The sequence below is a fragment of the Ixodes scapularis genome, unplaced genomic scaffold, assembly GCF_016920785.2.
Source record: "Ixodes scapularis isolate PalLabHiFi unplaced genomic scaffold, ASM1692078v2 PGA_scaffold9__187_contigs__length_104089568, whole genome shotgun sequence".
In the NCBI taxonomy this organism is placed as follows: domain Eukaryota; kingdom Metazoa; phylum Arthropoda; class Arachnida; order Ixodida; family Ixodidae; genus Ixodes; species Ixodes scapularis.
In genome coordinates, this window is record NW_024609884.1 from 51,237,598 (window position 1) to 51,254,570 (window position 16,973).

At 44.0% G+C, this 16,973-nt stretch overlaps 1 protein-coding gene across 1 annotated transcript in view; it reads right to left on the reverse strand.

The window, feature by feature from the left end:
* Window positions 1-11,190: 11,190 nt before the first annotated feature.
* LOC8030477 (Golgi apparatus protein 1) overlaps window positions 11,191-16,973 on the reverse strand; it is a 55,396-nt gene continuing 49,613 nt past the window's right edge. Inside the window, exons 19-22 of the mRNA XM_029981445.4 lie at window positions 16,699-16,791; window positions 16,504-16,624; window positions 16,321-16,427; window positions 11,191-13,225 (exon numbers count right to left, since the gene is read on the reverse strand). Of these exons, the coding sequence (XP_029837305.3) occupies window positions 13,058-13,225; window positions 16,321-16,427; window positions 16,504-16,624; window positions 16,699-16,791 (489 nt within the window). The 3' untranslated portion in view covers window positions 11,191-13,057. The remainder of the gene's footprint in view (window positions 13,226-16,320; window positions 16,428-16,503; window positions 16,625-16,698; window positions 16,792-16,973) is intronic.

Here is a 16,973-nt window from a genome sequence, read left to right on the forward strand (position 1 = left end):
AACTATCACCAGGCTGTGTGGAATATCACCAGGATGACCTTTGGGTGATCGGGCAAAAAAAACTGAAAACATCACCCCCCGCCTCTTTTCCCTGGCGAGGGAGTCGCCAATTTTCCTCTGGTCAAACCTTGTCGGCGTTACCCCTGCACAGGACCCACTGAGGGACAGGGTTGAGACTTTGAGCCGAAGCCACGTGGGAGGGAGTCCCAATTTTCCACTGCCCCACCTGTCCCCGCTGTTGCGCATCACCCAATTTTCCCTAGATAATTTCCATCAATCTTCTAATCGCCTCTTTGTGACTGTAATCCTTTTCTTATCGGTCCTTCCATCGTCGCCAGCAAAACCCAGGGCCCCGGCAAATTATTTTACCCCTTCAGGGAGGGCAGGGCGAAGCCCCGTGCACTTCAAAACCAAGCGCTCCTGTGTCTCGTTCTCATTATGGCAGGCAGCACATAATCTGTCTGTCTCCTGAAATTTAGCCCTATACGTCCTCGTCTTCAAAACTCCCGTTGCCGCCTCAAACAGTAAAGAACTTATGAATTTTTAAACACCTTTTCCTTTCTCGTGTCCTGTTTTTGTTACCTGTACATTGTTAGAGCTGCTTTTTCCTGTATTCTTACCTCCCAGTGTCCCACATTTTTCTTTCTGCCTCTTTCACTCCCTTTTCCACTGAAACAGTCTGCTCGGCCCCATCACTATAGTGTGTAGGTATTTAAATGTAAGCCTTCGGATTCGGTTTGTCCATCTTGTGTTTAAACTTTTTATGTATAAATACTCGAATACCTTCCGTGCCCACCACATATCATCCATTTCGGTCAACCTTTGTTCAAATTCCAACTTACTAATGGCCTCCCTGCTCTCAAAAGACGACTAGCCCATGTCCCCCTGTGCACCTTTAGTTGGCGTCTTTCCATGTGCTCCCAGTGCCAATATGCCTACGCACCTTTGTCGAATTTCTCAACCTGATTGAACCACTGACTTCGTGCATAATACCCCATTGCCAAAAAACAGTCCTGGTACCATCACTCCTCTCCATGTACCTCTGATCACTTCATACATATTATAGTTGCATAGTGCCTTGAGCTTCATAATAGATGAATTTCTTTTCCCATTTCTAATTATATGAACCTTGTGTTCCTCTGGATATTTGCTTCCCTCATTGAGCCAGACTCTCAGATATTTGTATTTTCCTATAGGGTCTATTACAATGTTTTGTATCCTTCAGCGGTTCCCCCTTCTCGCCGTTAAAACACCATTACTCCAGACTTGACACTACTAAAACTCATGCCCAAGGTGCTCCCTTCTTCTCCACATATTCCAGGTATCTTGGATATCTGCCATAACTACTATGCATACATCAGTCCTGGTATTACCTCTATATTACATTTCTCCCTCCTACCACAAAACTCGCATCAAAACCTAAGTTACTCTGCTCTAATTTTTTTTCTCCATTTCACTGAGATATCTGCAGCAGCGACAGCCAGCTGACGCTTCGCCTAAACAAGTGTTGTTCACCCTGCAGGTTGGTGTGGTGATTTTTTCCACCGTAATTGCATATTGTTACTGCTGTCGCTGCTTTTGAGTTTAATTGCTGTTTTTGATTGCGAAGTGCGATGACTAAATCCGCGGCGTCTACGTCAGGGGGAGATGATCGTAGTGAGCTTCGTGAGCTCCGGACTGAAATGAGGGGGCTACAAGAGAGCATGGATTTTATAAACGCGGAATTTGAAGATATGAAGAAAAGGCTTGATAAGGCATTTGGCGAAAGGGAGGCTCTGAAGAAGGAAAACGAGGGCTTGCGCGAGAGGTGCAAAGAGAACGAGAGTCTTATTGAGCAACTTCAGATGGAGGGTTGTTCAATGTGAGCAGTACTCGCGCAGGTCTAACATAGAAATAAAAGGGCTTGTGCAGAATGAAAATGAAAACGTCACTGAACTTGTAGGTAAGATAGGTGATGTGATTGGTGAACCCATTGCCGCCGACGATGTTGAGGCTTGTCATCGCGTACCTACGCGAGAGGAGGGCAAGAGCAACGTCATCGTGCAGTTCAGAAGCAGGCAGAAGAGAGACGCCGTTCTTGCGAAGGCTCGTAAGAGTCGCATCAGGAACCGCGATGTCGGAATGGCGAACGAAACACAAGTTGATCTGAATGAGCACTTATGTCCCACGCTGAAACGGCTTCTTTATTCTCTTGCGATTGCCAATTGAAACGTGAGTGTCAGTGGCGATTTCTGTGGACGCGGAACGGTAAAATTTTTTCACGCAAAGCAGAGCACAGTCCGGTAGTACACATCGTATCTGAAAGTGACGTAAGCGTAAACTTTGCTAGATTACTATATTTTTCCCATAATATGCTTTAACAAGAGTACGGATTACCATCTGATATTGCGGTACGAAAAGAGTCAAATGACTTTCTTTTGTTCATGTCAACGCGCGATCTCTTGCGCCTAAGCAGGATCAAGTTTCTACTTTTCTTGACGAGTTCAACTTCCGATTTGACATTGTTATGTTTTCTGAAACATGGTATCACACAGATAGCGATATGTTAGTCTTGGATTAATACAATCATTATTTTATAAACCGAAGCGGAATGCGAGGCGGTGGCGCAGAGATGCATGTTAAAGGGCAACTCCGCTCAATTCCGAAAAATTTAGGCTTCCATGTGATTCAAATTCACAAAGCACTACTAAACAACTCTACGTCTTCGGATTCGCGAAATGTGGAATATTATTTATGTAATCCTAATTTAAACATCAGCAGATACCGAAACCGAAACTTCGGTTGCGTCAGGCAACATTGGTCTCAGGTCGTCAGAGTCATGGCCACGTCTCGTCGAACCTAGTGGTTTTGTGACGTTCGGGAGGGAGCGAGAAACAGGACACGCGACGCGGGCAGGTCTTTTTTTTTTTTTTTTTTTTTTGACGCGGGCAGGTCGTTTTGCATGGCGTGGACGGTGATGGCCCGGGGGAGAGGGGGAAGGGGAGAAGACGAAAGAGGAGAAGGGGAGCGGAGAAACAGACCGATAAGCGCGCAGGTGTTACGGTGATCACGTGGACGCCGTTCAGCTAACACCGGGAGGAGAAACTCATGACGTCATCGTTCAATTTCGCTCTGAGAAGTAAAAACAAACAAAACGTGAGAATGACGTAGTCACGCCTCTGACGTAGTGGCTCAACGTTGGCCGCTCCAACTCCGTGGCATTGACTGCGCTGATGATTGCGCCTCGCGCCGCACGCTAGAGTTGGCAGATTTCGGCGACTTCGCTCACTTGATGGTTTGCTGGCCAGTTTAATAAATATATAGACGGAATTGGATCGTAATATTTGACACGGGGTCTTCCTATATGATACTGAAGAGGGCTACATAGTTTTCTAAATATCAAAAATGAAGCGGAGTTGCCCTTGAAACAGCAATTGTCATGCGAAGTGCTGGAAAAATTCACACTTATCACCATAGATTATGAAGCACTTTGTTTGCTAAGTAACAGTGAAATGTTTGCGGTTGTGTATCGTCCCCCCTCTCATAATCGGAATGTTTTTTTCTGGATTTTATTGAAGAAAGATTAGATTTCGCATCAATTCATCGGTATCGCTTGCTAAGTGAGGGCGATTTCAATATAAATATGCTTGATGATAACGGTGCATGCCCGTGATTTTAATAACAGAATAAATTCTTGCGGTTACCAGAATGTCATCACGACCCCAACTCGTGTATCACTCACGGGTCAATCCATCCTTGACCTCTTCATTGTAAATATAGACACAACTATTCAAGTGGCAGGTACAATATGCTATGATATTAGTGATCACTGTTCCATTCTTATAGCGTATTCTACTTGTACATCGTGGGAAAAAACACGTCAAACTAAATTAACATATCGGTGTCTGTCCAGCAGAAATCTGGATACCTTCCGTAGGTATATCGTAAATGCTCTTATGACGAGTTCTTATCAATATTTCTTCACCATTATAATGCCGCTTTTCCTCGCATAACCGAAAATCAAAAAAAAGAAAATTAGGAAGCCTTGGATAGGACCTGAACATTTAAAAATGATCAACGAAAAAACTAAACTTTTTAAAGCGTTCTTGCGTACAAGGGAACCGTGTAAACTTGCAGCTTGTAAAAAACATAGAAACAAGCTAACCGCCGAGTTAAGGAAGGCAAAAACATCTTACTATAATTACTTTTTTTTTTTTTTTTTTGAGGTGTCCAAAAAGCACCCTGAAAGAGTATGGAAGATAATAAATGAGGTTCTAAAACGACAAAACGCGAAATGTAACACAACTGAATTAACAATAGAAAACAACAAACTTTCAGGGGTCCCATTAGCCGATCATTTCAATACGCACTTTGTGAATATGGTTAGACCGCTGAATAACATCACTGGTTCGAAACCCGGGTACCAATGTAGTGAAGCCGCGTTTCTTGAACCTACGGATGAAATCGAGGTTTGTCTCACATTTATGAGCTTAAAAAAGACCCACTCAACAGACATAGAGGACGTTCAGATAAAGCCTGTAGAATACATAATTGATGCTATCGCTCCCTGTCTAAACTACATATTTAAGCTAGTTCTAGAGTTTGGTTGCTTTCCCAGTAGAATGAAAAAGGCGAAAGTTTCGGTCATCTTTAAAGGAGGAGAGAAAAATAACTTAGTATCCATTCTTCCGGTGTTCTCTAAAGGACTTGAGAGAATAATTTTTTACGCATCAATAATTGTTTCTCTAAACACGACATACTAATAGACAGTCAACATGGCTTTCGCCAGGGAAAATCAACAAAAAACAGCACTTTTAACAATGAAGGAACTTATCATTAAGAATATTGAAGGAAATCGGCTTACCCTCGTAGTATTTATTGACTATAGTAAGGCTTTCGATTACATAAATCACGAGATATTGCTAAAAAAGTTGCACGCATACGATGTCCGCGGTGTTGCCCAATCGTTGTTTCAGTCTTTACGACCGGAAGCAGTGCGTATCGATAGATGATAACAATTCATCTTCCAAATTAGTTACTGCCGGTGTTCCACAAGGAAGTGTTCTAGAACCGTTCCTTTTCAATGTGTATATTAATGATGTTGTTCAGCAAGATAGTAACGCAGTCTACGTTATCTATGCGGATGACATGAGCCTGTTTATTTCCGGATGGGATACAAATGAAATAATTTTAAAAGCTGAAAGGGAACTTTCGAAACAGTGGCACTGGTACAATGAGAATGGTCTAAAAATAAATACAAATAAATCTAAGGCTATTTTATTCAAAACTACATATAAGCAGACACAAATAATACACGATTTATTACTCGGTGACATATACTTCTATTGAAATAGTTAACAAACACAGGATCCTTGGAGTTACATTTTCTGCCAATATGACATGGACAGATCACATTGAAGCTTCAGCTAAGTCCTTATCATCGGCGACAGGAGCTTTGTCACAATGTCAACACATCCTTCCATATAATGCAAAACTTCATATTTATCATGCCCTATTCACTTCACACATAAATGACTGCACGCTCGTATGGGGCACGACCACCGCAGGAAACGTACACACCATCCTGGTTCTTAAAAAAAAAAAAGCGATTCGATATATTGCTAATGTGCCACGATTACACTCAACCGTACAATGGACCTTTTCCACATACCGACGGCACCAGGCGGTGGGTGCACGAACTAAAAATCGAGGAAGTGACCTACCTGCGCTACCAATCGATAATGGGAGCTGCGGTACCAGTTTCTTCGCGCCTGCCCACCGCGGCTTTAAAGAGGGGCATCCGTGGCGTCCACCCAAACGTCGTGTTTTCCTTTACGTCGACGTTCTTTTTTTTGTGTAACACAATTATATATATGCTGCAGTTACGTGTTCTACTCGCTGATATACAGCCTCCTTCCGAATTTCCTCGATTTTTCGTTCCGACTTCCGCCGTTTGGCATCGGGCGCTCGCGCGTGCGCAGAACGCTTCTCGAAAAAGGTATAGGCGTAATATATATATATATATATATATATATATATATATATATATATATATATATATATATATAAATTTCGTTTATTGCATTCTTTGTTCTTGTCAAATGAAAGTTTCAGCACCTATTTAAAAAGGACATTTGACTTATCGAAACAAATAAGTGACCCTCGCACCCGCAGCTGTTACAGGTGGTTATAGTGCCGCGCCGGCGCATTGAATACTTCTCGCAGTCGCTGACATATAACGTACCTTTTATTCTAAACAAGTATCTAGAACAAAGTAGTTACTTTGATACATTTACTAGAAAAAAAATGCGAGAATTTTTTTGTAAACAACAGATGATAATGCATTAGTCTCTATTTTGGTGTCGAAGCCTTTTTTTTGTTGTAATTTTTGCTAGAAAACAGGCCATGTGAGAAATGTGATCTATGTCATTTATAATTCCTTCGACGATTCATAATCTTTATATAGTCTTTGACATGTACCATATACAATTGTATACATTCACAAGGTGTTTATGTGTACTCATATTGTTACGCGTCATATTTTTTTTTTTTTTTTTTTTGTATTTTTTCACAATATGTTGCTGTCTGTATGGGCCCCCAGGCACTCTCAAGCTCGATTTTTTTCCGATGGCGATGCTCGTCTTTGTGGTCGTGGTGGCCTCCTGGCCTCCTCATTGAGCTCACTTTCCGGACGTTCGAATTGCAGAAAAGTTTGGCGGACTTTTTCATCGGACGGTTTTGTTTCCGATTGTCCTGATTCGTAAGACCCCGCTCATTAGGGATACCCCAAAACTTTGTCAGTTATTGTCTCTATGAAACTACAAAAACATAATACACGTTCGTTTGTTTATTTATTTTCGTCTAAACAAAGCTACGTCGATTTTTTTTTTTTTTTTTTTTTTTTAGATACAAGTAAAACGCCGCTAAATACTAAATACTAAACACCAAATAAAGCTACGCTTTCAGAGTACTGAAACTCCCACTACGCGTCTGAAGCGCGTCAGGCGCCGCCATCTTGGGTCCACACACAGATGGAGGAATGACTGTAGCTGAGCCAAGCCGAGCTGTAGTCGTCGCCTGCGCCAGCTGCCGTAGCCGCAACTGTGGCAGCAAATCAAGACCGCGTTGTTCGTATCTCGACGTAAAAAGGAAAAAGTGCATGCTGAGCGACGGACTTCAGCGTGCGCGCGCACTAAACAGTAAAACAGCAGCAGGCAGCGGTTCGCTGGACCCAAGATGGTGGCGTTGAAAAAACGCGATGATGATGTTAGCGACTCACGTGACTGCCGCTGTCCAATGATGCCGCAGCGAACGAGAATATTGTTGGACAGAGCGAGCGTATTGTCAGCAAAATGCCAAAGAAAAGGAATGCGGTTCTCTGAAAGCGTAGCTTATTTAGTGACTCTAGTACGAGTCATTACAATTTTTAAGCGAGTTTCATTTTGGTGCGCATGGCCCAGACAAAATACAATGCCCAATCATCAACTTGGAAAGAAAGGCTGGGCATGGAAACCAAGCCTCATTGGCAAGGAGGATAGAAGCGTAGGAGAGGGCATGACGACAGCCGTGTAGCCTCCACAAGCCATGCTCCCTTGACCGCCTCGCCTCTTATTTTCCTCCTTACTTTCCTCACTTACCACGCCAACGTGACCATATCACGTGACCGTAGCTAGCCTTAGTCTAGCTATGGGGTGCTAGAATACACCACAGGCTAGCCTTCGATCTGATAAAACCTACCGGATGGAGCGCGCGCAAGCCTGCAAGGAGTCCTACAATGAACCATCCATCTCACACGTGACATGTCACGCGCACCAATAGCCAGAGAGATCTGCGGTCACGTTGGCCACAACATCGTTTAAACTTTTTATGACTAGGCTTCACCAATATTGCAACGTGCCCTCTCCTAGTACTTCTAACCTCCTTGCTCATTGACCTCGCGAAGTGTTGGAAGTTCGCTGAACTTCCGATCCTTGGACGTCCGGCACACTTCACACTGGCCACTGTCTGCTTGGGTAGGTTCAATAAAAAATACAACTAAACGATGATTGATTAACCATAATTCACTAATAAACTTAGTTATATATTCATTCTCCATATTCCAATAGGCCTGTTGCAAAACGTACAGCGCCACTACGGGAGCCGCGAGTCGTACTTTAAAGGGATACTTCAACAATATTTGAAATATTCCCGCCGTGTTCAAAAATAGGTTGAATATGATCCACAATATCCGTAAATGACAATCGCACGTTTGTATTTTGAGCCTGGTGGCTGTATTTTTAGTTATAAACGGCCCACTCTGGCAAGCGCTCGGAGAAGGCCCAGCGGAGACCACGTGACATCCAACGCAATCGTGACGTAGGTCGTCTCAAGACAAGCAAAGCTACGGCGAGGCTGACGTCAAGAGGATGGCCGAGTCGTTCCAGCCACCGAAGCGGCTGCTTTTGTACGAATTTCGAGTGTGCGACACACAAAAGTCATTCCCGGGAAGAGGGGAGTTCCTCTTTTCCCTCTTCTCTTGTCGTGGCCGGAGGCGAGACAACCTCCGTCACTAGCTGTCAAGGTTCCTAGACGGGCATTACAAGCGAGGCGTTAGCGACATCCACCAGGTGCTCTTTGCTAATCGTTTAATTCGTTTTAAAATTCCTTTTCGTGACTTTTTTAACACGATATTAGTATGTTCGATGTGATACTGCTTTTTGGAACAGATATAGACCAAAAAATGAGCGCCGAAATTTTGTTGTAGTATCTTTTTAAAGGGATAGTTAAACAAAATTTGAAATATATCCGTAGTGTTCAAAAATAGGCTGAATATGATCCACAATATTCGTAAATGACAATCGCACGTTTGAATTTTGAGCCTGGTGGCTGTATTTTTTGTTATAAACGGCCCACTCTAGCAAGCGCTCGGAGAAGGCCCAGCTTAGAGCACGTGAGATCCGACGCAATCGTGACGTAGGTCATCTCGGGACGAGCAAAGCTACGGCGAGGCTGACGTCGAGGGGATGACCTAGTCGTTCCAGCCACTGAAGCGGCTGCTTTTGTACGAATTTTGAGTGAGGGTTAATCTTTTATAATCTTGTAGGGGGACAATAGCTACTTCTGGAACACACAAAAGGGATTCTCGGGAAGACGGGAGTTCCTCCTTCCCCTCTCCTCTCGTCGTGGCCGGAGGCGAGACACTTGCCGTCACTAGCTGTCAAGGTTCCTCGACGGGCATTACAAACGAGGCGTTAGCGACACCCACCAGGTGCTCTTTGCTAATCGTTTAATTCGCTTTAAAATTCCTTTTCGTGATTTTTTATTAAGATATTGGTGTGTTCGATGTGATACTGCTCCTTTGAACACATCGACCATAAAATAAGCGCCGAAATTTCGTTTTAGTATCCATTTAACACGCGAAGAGCTGCATGCGGCTCGCGAGCCGCAGCTTGGCCACTGCTGCTCTAAAAGAACACTAAAAACCCCACCGCCCAATTTTTTTTTTTTTTTTTTTTTTTTTGGGGGGGGGGGGGGGGAGCTTGCATTTATTAGAATAGGCACCCTTTCGAGCGGAACCCTTCACTGGCGGCCATAGCTGTGTGCGCGAATGCCGAGCGCGTGCTGATAGCGAGCTTCCAGCTCTTTTGCAACGTGCATTCCTCATCAAGAGTGCCGGTCTTAGCAGCCTATTGATGAGAGCTCGTTCTGAGCAAGGCTCTAAACAGCACCCACAAATATGGCGTCTAGTGAACACTCCGTATAGTCCCACTAGGAGGGCATTCAATCCCCTTTCACTGCTTTCGTAGAATTCGAAAACTTAAATTTCTCCAGCTGGCAAATATGAAAGTTAAAACGTACCTTTTTTCAAGAAATGTAGTCCTCATAAAAAGAGCTAAAGTCGTAATAACACTAAGCCTCGGACCTGAAACACTTGCAGAGCGGTCACATTAACAACTGCAAAGCCTAATGTTTTGGCCAGGTCTCAAGATGCATGGTCAGCCAATGCAGAACCTGCAAGCAGTTTGCCTACCGCTAGTAGGAGAAGCCTCTTCAACGAGATACGCCCTACAACAGTGGGCACAAATTGGAGCAGAGCTGTTCATGTAAGCTAAGAAATCATACCTGGTCCTTGTACGATGCTTGCTCTAACTTTCCCGAGGTCGCCGAACTACGAGACACCACAACCTGTGATCGACTTCATGGCGAATTGTTTTCTAGCTATGCCATGCCACTCGAAGTTCGTGCAGACGGCGTCCCACAGTTCTCAACAAAAGAATCCACCAAGTTTGCACCGCACTATGACTTCAAGCATCTATAGTCGGTTACAAGTCAAGAAGGTAGGAGAAGCTCCTCCCACAAGTGTGATGCGCCCGTTTCAAATCTCTCCGCAGTCGAAAGAAGAGTTCACTGGAAACGCTCCTTGTTCCGCTTCAATGGATTCCCACTTGTCTCCGATCCCACTTTTTAAGAAAGCGACCTTTGTATTCATCGTAGAGGGAACCGAGCCCCTGAAAGCAGCCTTTGTATCTATCGGGGGGGAAGCTAATCCCCGAAAGTCGCATTTGTTTCCGTCGGTGGGGCAGAACTCTAATCTCCCTCTCGTCGCTTCCACAGTGCTAAGTCAGATTCGAAAAATAAAGCAAATATGTACAGAAAGGCAAGACCATCCTCGCGCGTTCGCCGCAACGTCACGGAAACGGTGGGACGCTATTGGATGCGGAGGTGGCGGAGGGATATGTGATTCCCTTTGAGGGGCATTTGCCGCTACCTTCTTGACCTGTAACTGACTATAGTCCGCACACCCCAAGATCGAATGGACTTGCGGAAAATGGTGTGCAAACATTCCATTCCTCCCAGTGCTGCTGCTAGGGTGGAGGGCGGAATGATTACGAAATCGTTCAAACTCCTCATTGGCAACTCCCACCACTAATTCTGAGAATTCACGCAAGCTTATCTAAAGGTCTGACGGCATAGCAATGTAGCTGCTAGTTTATAGTCATACGGTGAAATAACTTCTGGCACAATGACTGTGCAAATGGCACAGCAATCATCACTACATCATGCCTGTGAAATCCAAACCAAGCAAACATGGCCAGTGAACAATCGCTCGATGCAGCCGTTTGGATTCCGAACAATACACTAATGTTGTAGTTCACATTCCAGAGATCCTAACATTGCAACAAACTGACACTTAATACACACAAAAAACAGGACTACCGTAAGCATCATTGGTCGTGTGAAAAAAAAGGATATTTTATTTGTTTATGTACAATAGTACATCAATTACATACTGGTTATGATGGCCACCATCTCAAACTCTCAACTGTACCGCTGGCAATAAAGCATGCCTCTTTACCATAATCGCACTTTGATAATGTATCTGTCCCCATCACACACTTGCAGAAAAGGTGTGACATCCCAAAACATCCAACACAGAAGCTATCATCAATGGAGCCAAGGAACGATGTGCAGGAACTAGATGGCAGCAAATCATACAATGACAACCAGGACAAAAAGGGAGTGTGCGTGGCGGAAGAGATTATCACCTCTAGTTATATAAGCAGCATATTGACAAACAAATTCTCAGAGCAAACCACCAAGTGGATGGTGGTTTCGGACTGTGCATTCCTATTTACAGTGTACAGGACTTTCAATGGGTGCTGATATAATTCTGCACACCTGTGCTGGTTCTTACAAGCAGTAACCAGAAGACTGAGATGGCTCATGGACAACAGGATCTCAGTAGGCTCGACTAGATTAGCACATAGAAAAGTGCCCGTGGATGGAGTTCCAATCCACTACTCAAAGGTTGTCCTTCGAAACACAATCTCTGCCAGAATGGCACGGGACTGCCAAGCAACCATTTTTACGTAACAACCAACCACCAAAAAAAAAAAAAAAGTTTTATAAATTTTTTTAGGAACAAATAAACTTTTTAGCTGTCTAGCACTGAAACTTGCATGACAATTTTGAAATGGTTATGACTAAGCCATGAACACAAACATATGTATCAATTCTGTTACATCATTCACTCTAAGTACTGTGGAGAATGCAGCATGGTCAGAGCAAACTCGGCTAATCCAATATATGTGAATCAGACTTCACTTGATTGTCTTTCTGAAAACAACCCAAAAGGTTTATGGTTTCAGCAGCAAAACTAGCAAAATGCTAAAATACAGTAGAGGTTTGAAAACACATCATCAACAATGTAATAAGGACAGGTGGTAAACAATGTTCACGTTAGAATTAAAAAACAAAACCTCAATAACATTCAAAATCATTCTTAAATTGTCCGACTGCAACTCTTGGCAAAACATGTAAAGTGTCAAAATTTGGGTGTCAAAGCTTCAAACTAAAAAAACTTGAATAAAGCACAAATGAAAAATAAAACAAGAAATGTATAGCAAAATGCAATAGTATACAATCCACACAAAATATATGAAAAAGAAAAGCCCATTCCATAGGTCACTTTAACATCATAACAATTCAAAAAAAATTCTTAAAAAAAAAAGGCATCCAAATTAGCATATGGCATCATAGCAGGCTAAAAGAATTAAGTCCAACTTTATAGAAAATTCCGACGACGTCAGCAGTGAAATGCCAGCACTATAATAGTCGCAAAGGGTTAGCAGACTGCGGATGCAAAAATGAAAATCTGAAGATGGCTCTCTGTGTCCTCTTGAAATGTATGATTCTTTTAGGCCCCCAGCTGCTTCAAGCTGCTGATGAGTTTATGCATATCACATTTGACTTTTGATGAGGCTACGGAGGGATTCAGGTGTGAGGTAATGTTGTATGCATTTGATCTAATATTCCACGGGCTGCATCGCGAGCCATTAAATTTCATACAGCGCCACTTCTTACAAATGCAATCTTCCAAATGAAGTGTGCAGCAAGGCTCGCCCATTTCAATCAACGTGAGAAAAAAGCTTATTGACCCCGAAGCAGCCAAAATGAAATGCAAAGCAGATGACTTCCCACATTTCCATGGCCTATCAATGCGGGGATATTTGGAAGAGTTTCTCCGAGAGAAGTGGCACACTTCCCACTGGTGAGCGTCCCATGGTTGCTATTGGTGGCAATCTAACGACGTGCCCCATCACTTGTTCTTGAAGCTGGCAGGCACACGTTTGGTCACACGCCCACAGAAGAGTCCGCCCACAAAGATGACTCCCAGGATAGCCATGGCAACCACAAGGAAATAGTTTCTTGAGGGAGAGTTTGCAAGCTGCTGTACTACATCACGGATTGTCTCCACAGGAGCAACCTAAAAATCGCACACAGACCGGCGGCAATGTAAATTTCTGGTCACACAACAGGTATGCACAGTACCTTTCCTACACAAACTGCCAGTGCCTTATCTTACGCATGCGTGGTCTGCAGGTCTCATTGAACAGTTTTAACAATATAACATGGATTATGTATAGAGTTCCGCGTTTTCGGATAAATCTGAAAAACTCCGAAGAAACACCCGCCGGTAAAATTTTGGTCAATACGGATTTATCCGATAAACTCCAAATTTAGATGTGCCAATCCCCTCTCCTCCCCCCCCCCCCCCCCCCCTCCTTCCCTCCCTCCCTCGAGACACCGTGGGGTCGGTTGACGTTGCCGGATATCACATTTCAAGACTTTGTCTCCGCTGACAACAACTTGGTCCTGGCGCTCGAACTAATGAACCAAGAAATCGTGGATAGTGTTGTGTTGCCTGCGGATAATAGCGGCAGTGACAGCGAAGGTGACAGCGAAGACAATGTTGAAGAATTTCAGACAAGTTGTGTGGATGCTGCGGACATGACGAGAAAGCTACGAAGCTACTTGGAAAAGCTTCCCACGACAAAAACCACTAAAGTAGAGAAGGCTCTCTCCTGCATGGACACCGTCGAGAATTTCATTCTCCTCAATGCTGTGAAAACCCATCAGTCGAAGATAATGTCTTCAAATAAATTTAAGTGCATACTCTGGCAATATGGTTCCTCGGTTGTAAATTTGCTTCATAATGCACCGGTTAAACTTTTTAAATGCAACCCAAGGTTACAGGTAAGAATTTGCACCTTTATTATGGGGCTCGAATTCCGCAACATTGCGTTTTTATATCTTAGCATTATGCACGTTCGAGCGCTTTTTGCATGGGCCCAATTGCCAGGATGTTTGTGGAACTTTTTGTATGTGCTTTACTAATGAATATTGGATATAACGCACAAATCTGCATGCCCTATGCTACTTCATTATAACGAGGTTCGACTGTACATATTAATACTTAGAATCGCATTTTATTGTTTGTCCAGCATACATTTACACCAGGATATTATTTATTTTTAATAAGAAACACTGCGAAATTAAACTCCCAAATTTTGGAGCATTGGGAATCAAAAATGAACTCCGATAAACTCTGAATTTTTGGCAAAAATAAACTCAGAAAAACACCCTCCAAATTTGACGAAATATAAACTCCGAGAACACGGAACCCTAATTATGCAGTACAGTAAACGTTCGTTAATTTGACCTCGGTAAATTCGACTTATCGTGTAATTAGATCCTGTTCAAAGGTCCCGGCAAAAGCCCATTCATTTCTATAGAAAAAATATTAATATAAAATATTGGTTAATTCGACCTAGAGAGAACCAGCGGTGGACAAATTACAAGCACGATTGGCCATGCGAGACGCACAAAAACAGGCCTTTTTTTTTTTCGAATTACGTGGTGGGCAAGTTACAAGCACGATCGGCCGCGCCCATCAATGAAAAAACCCGTTTTTAAATCTTGATGCGTGTGCAGAACTGTGAAGAGAGAGAAAAAGCGATCCCATGTTGAGACATGGGACACGGCCGGGTCTTAACACAAAACAACCATTGCAACACAGCTGCGGAGCAGCGCTGCTCCGCAGCGGTGTTACAATGATTGCCGGCGGCAGTGCACACAACCATAACAACCATTGCAACACTGTTGCAGAGCAGTGAGCACTGCTCCGCAGCGGTGTTGCAATGTTACTGGAGCCGCCGGTCACTGCTGCTGCCGCCGTGCAGCGGCTCATAAAAATGTTGGCCCACCTGACCTACTGTAAAGTCCCGAGAGATCGCCTATCCCGTTTTTCTGGCTAAATATCTGCAACATAAAAATTCAGAAACATCGCCCACCTCTCGATTCCCGTCCGACGTCACGCAAAGTCCGACGGGAATCGCATCCGCTGCACAATCTGCTGTACCGGTACACCTGATAAGCGAGTTCATTGCGGGTTCCCATGATTTTGTTTGTGATCTGTGCGTGCGATATCGGCTCCCGTAACACGCGAGTTGGTCCCGTGTGTATATTTCATTGTTAAATATGATTCTGCTGTGTCCGCGATCTGCGTTATTCGTTCCCGTGAGATGCGAGTTATTGGCGGGTTTCAGCGGGTCCTTCGCACGGTAAAACGCGAATCTGCTGCATCCGCAACCTGCGATATTCTTTTCCGCGACACAGGAATTCGTAGCGAATCCTCGTGTGTTTATCGCATTGTGAAACGCATTGCGGTGTCAGCAATCGGGAGTATCAGTTCCCATGTCACGTGGTTTATAGCGGGTGCCCGAGTTTATAATTAATTTTGATGATGTCTCCCGCATAGGAGATGAAACGTCTGATAAATTGTTGGTTTTGTTATGCAAGTCGGAGGTATTTGTTCTTAATCATGATTCCCGGCTTTTGGAACATTTTTGCATGTTAAGGGCTAGTTTCCCCAGGATTGTGTCCTCCGCAAAGAAATATCGACACAAAACTCTGGTTGCCGCCGTCACTCATAGATGGCGGTAGCTGTCCAGAGTGTTGTGTTTGCTGGTAGTCCGCTTGCCACCGTCGCTCATAGATGGCGCAACCTTTCCAGCCTTTCCACTCTGGCTTGCCGACTTGCAGCCGGCCATTACTTCATTTCCACCATAGCACAGCTTCGCTGGTCTTCCTTCACCAAAATGCTAAAAGTTTCTTTGTAAAGTTTTGCTGTGGCATCCTCAAAAACAAAAAACCATGTTTTTTGCCATTTATCTCTTAATTTTGGGTGGGTGTTCCTTCGGAACTTCACGGTAAAGCGCTGGATCTTCAGAAATTCGCATGCATCTTTTACTTCGACTTTCGGATGATTTGAACCAATTTCGCACGTCCCGTCAAGGTTGAATTAATGGAAGTCGACTGTATGTTGGTAGGTGCATCAAGGGAACATTGGTTTGCGCAACAAAGTTTGGTTCTTCGCATAGATCTGTATGAGTTACACGCATGTAAGTAGCAACCAAATGTTTGCAATAACAAAGAGAAACAGTGTGAAAATGAAAAAGAGAAGCCTGAGGAAGCAAACTGTCTCAGAAGATATGGGTTTGTAATAAAAAGAAGCCTTACTTGAGCAGCATATTCAAACATCTCAACTCTCTTGGAAAGCAATGTCCGACACTCGTCAGTCAAAACAACCGTATCAGACTCCAGGCCAGTAAGCAGGCAGGAGAGCACTGGTGGGGAAAAAAAAAGACAAAGTCCGGAGCACATACTACCCATGAAGCACAGTGTGAAAACACGAGAACTTACAGTTCCCGTGACCTGCCGTCAGCCCGTGACAGAAGTGCTTGATGTCGTGCAGGCAGGCTTTGTACAAGATCGGGTCAGCCTGGACATCTGCCTTGCCCTCGTGGATCAACCGGGCCACTTCCTGCACTCGTGCAAAGTTCAAGTCAAGCCGGATCCAAAGTCAACCGAGCCAAAGCATGAGCCGAAGTTGCACACCTTTTTGCACTCTGGATTCTTGATGTCTCTATTCTGGAAACGAGTCTTGAGGCACTCTTCCATATCCTGCTCGTCCTTGCAAGGGTTCTGGATCTGAATAACCAATAAAAATGGCAGTTATGGCCCTATGGTCACTATCCAGTGGACGCTAAAGGCGCATTCCCACCGGCGATGTAAGCAGTCGAGCGATGCGACTAGATCGCATCGCAAAAAAAGTTAGATGGTCACACCGGCGTGCGCGATGAGCGAGTCCAACGCCTTCGTTGGCGAGTCGT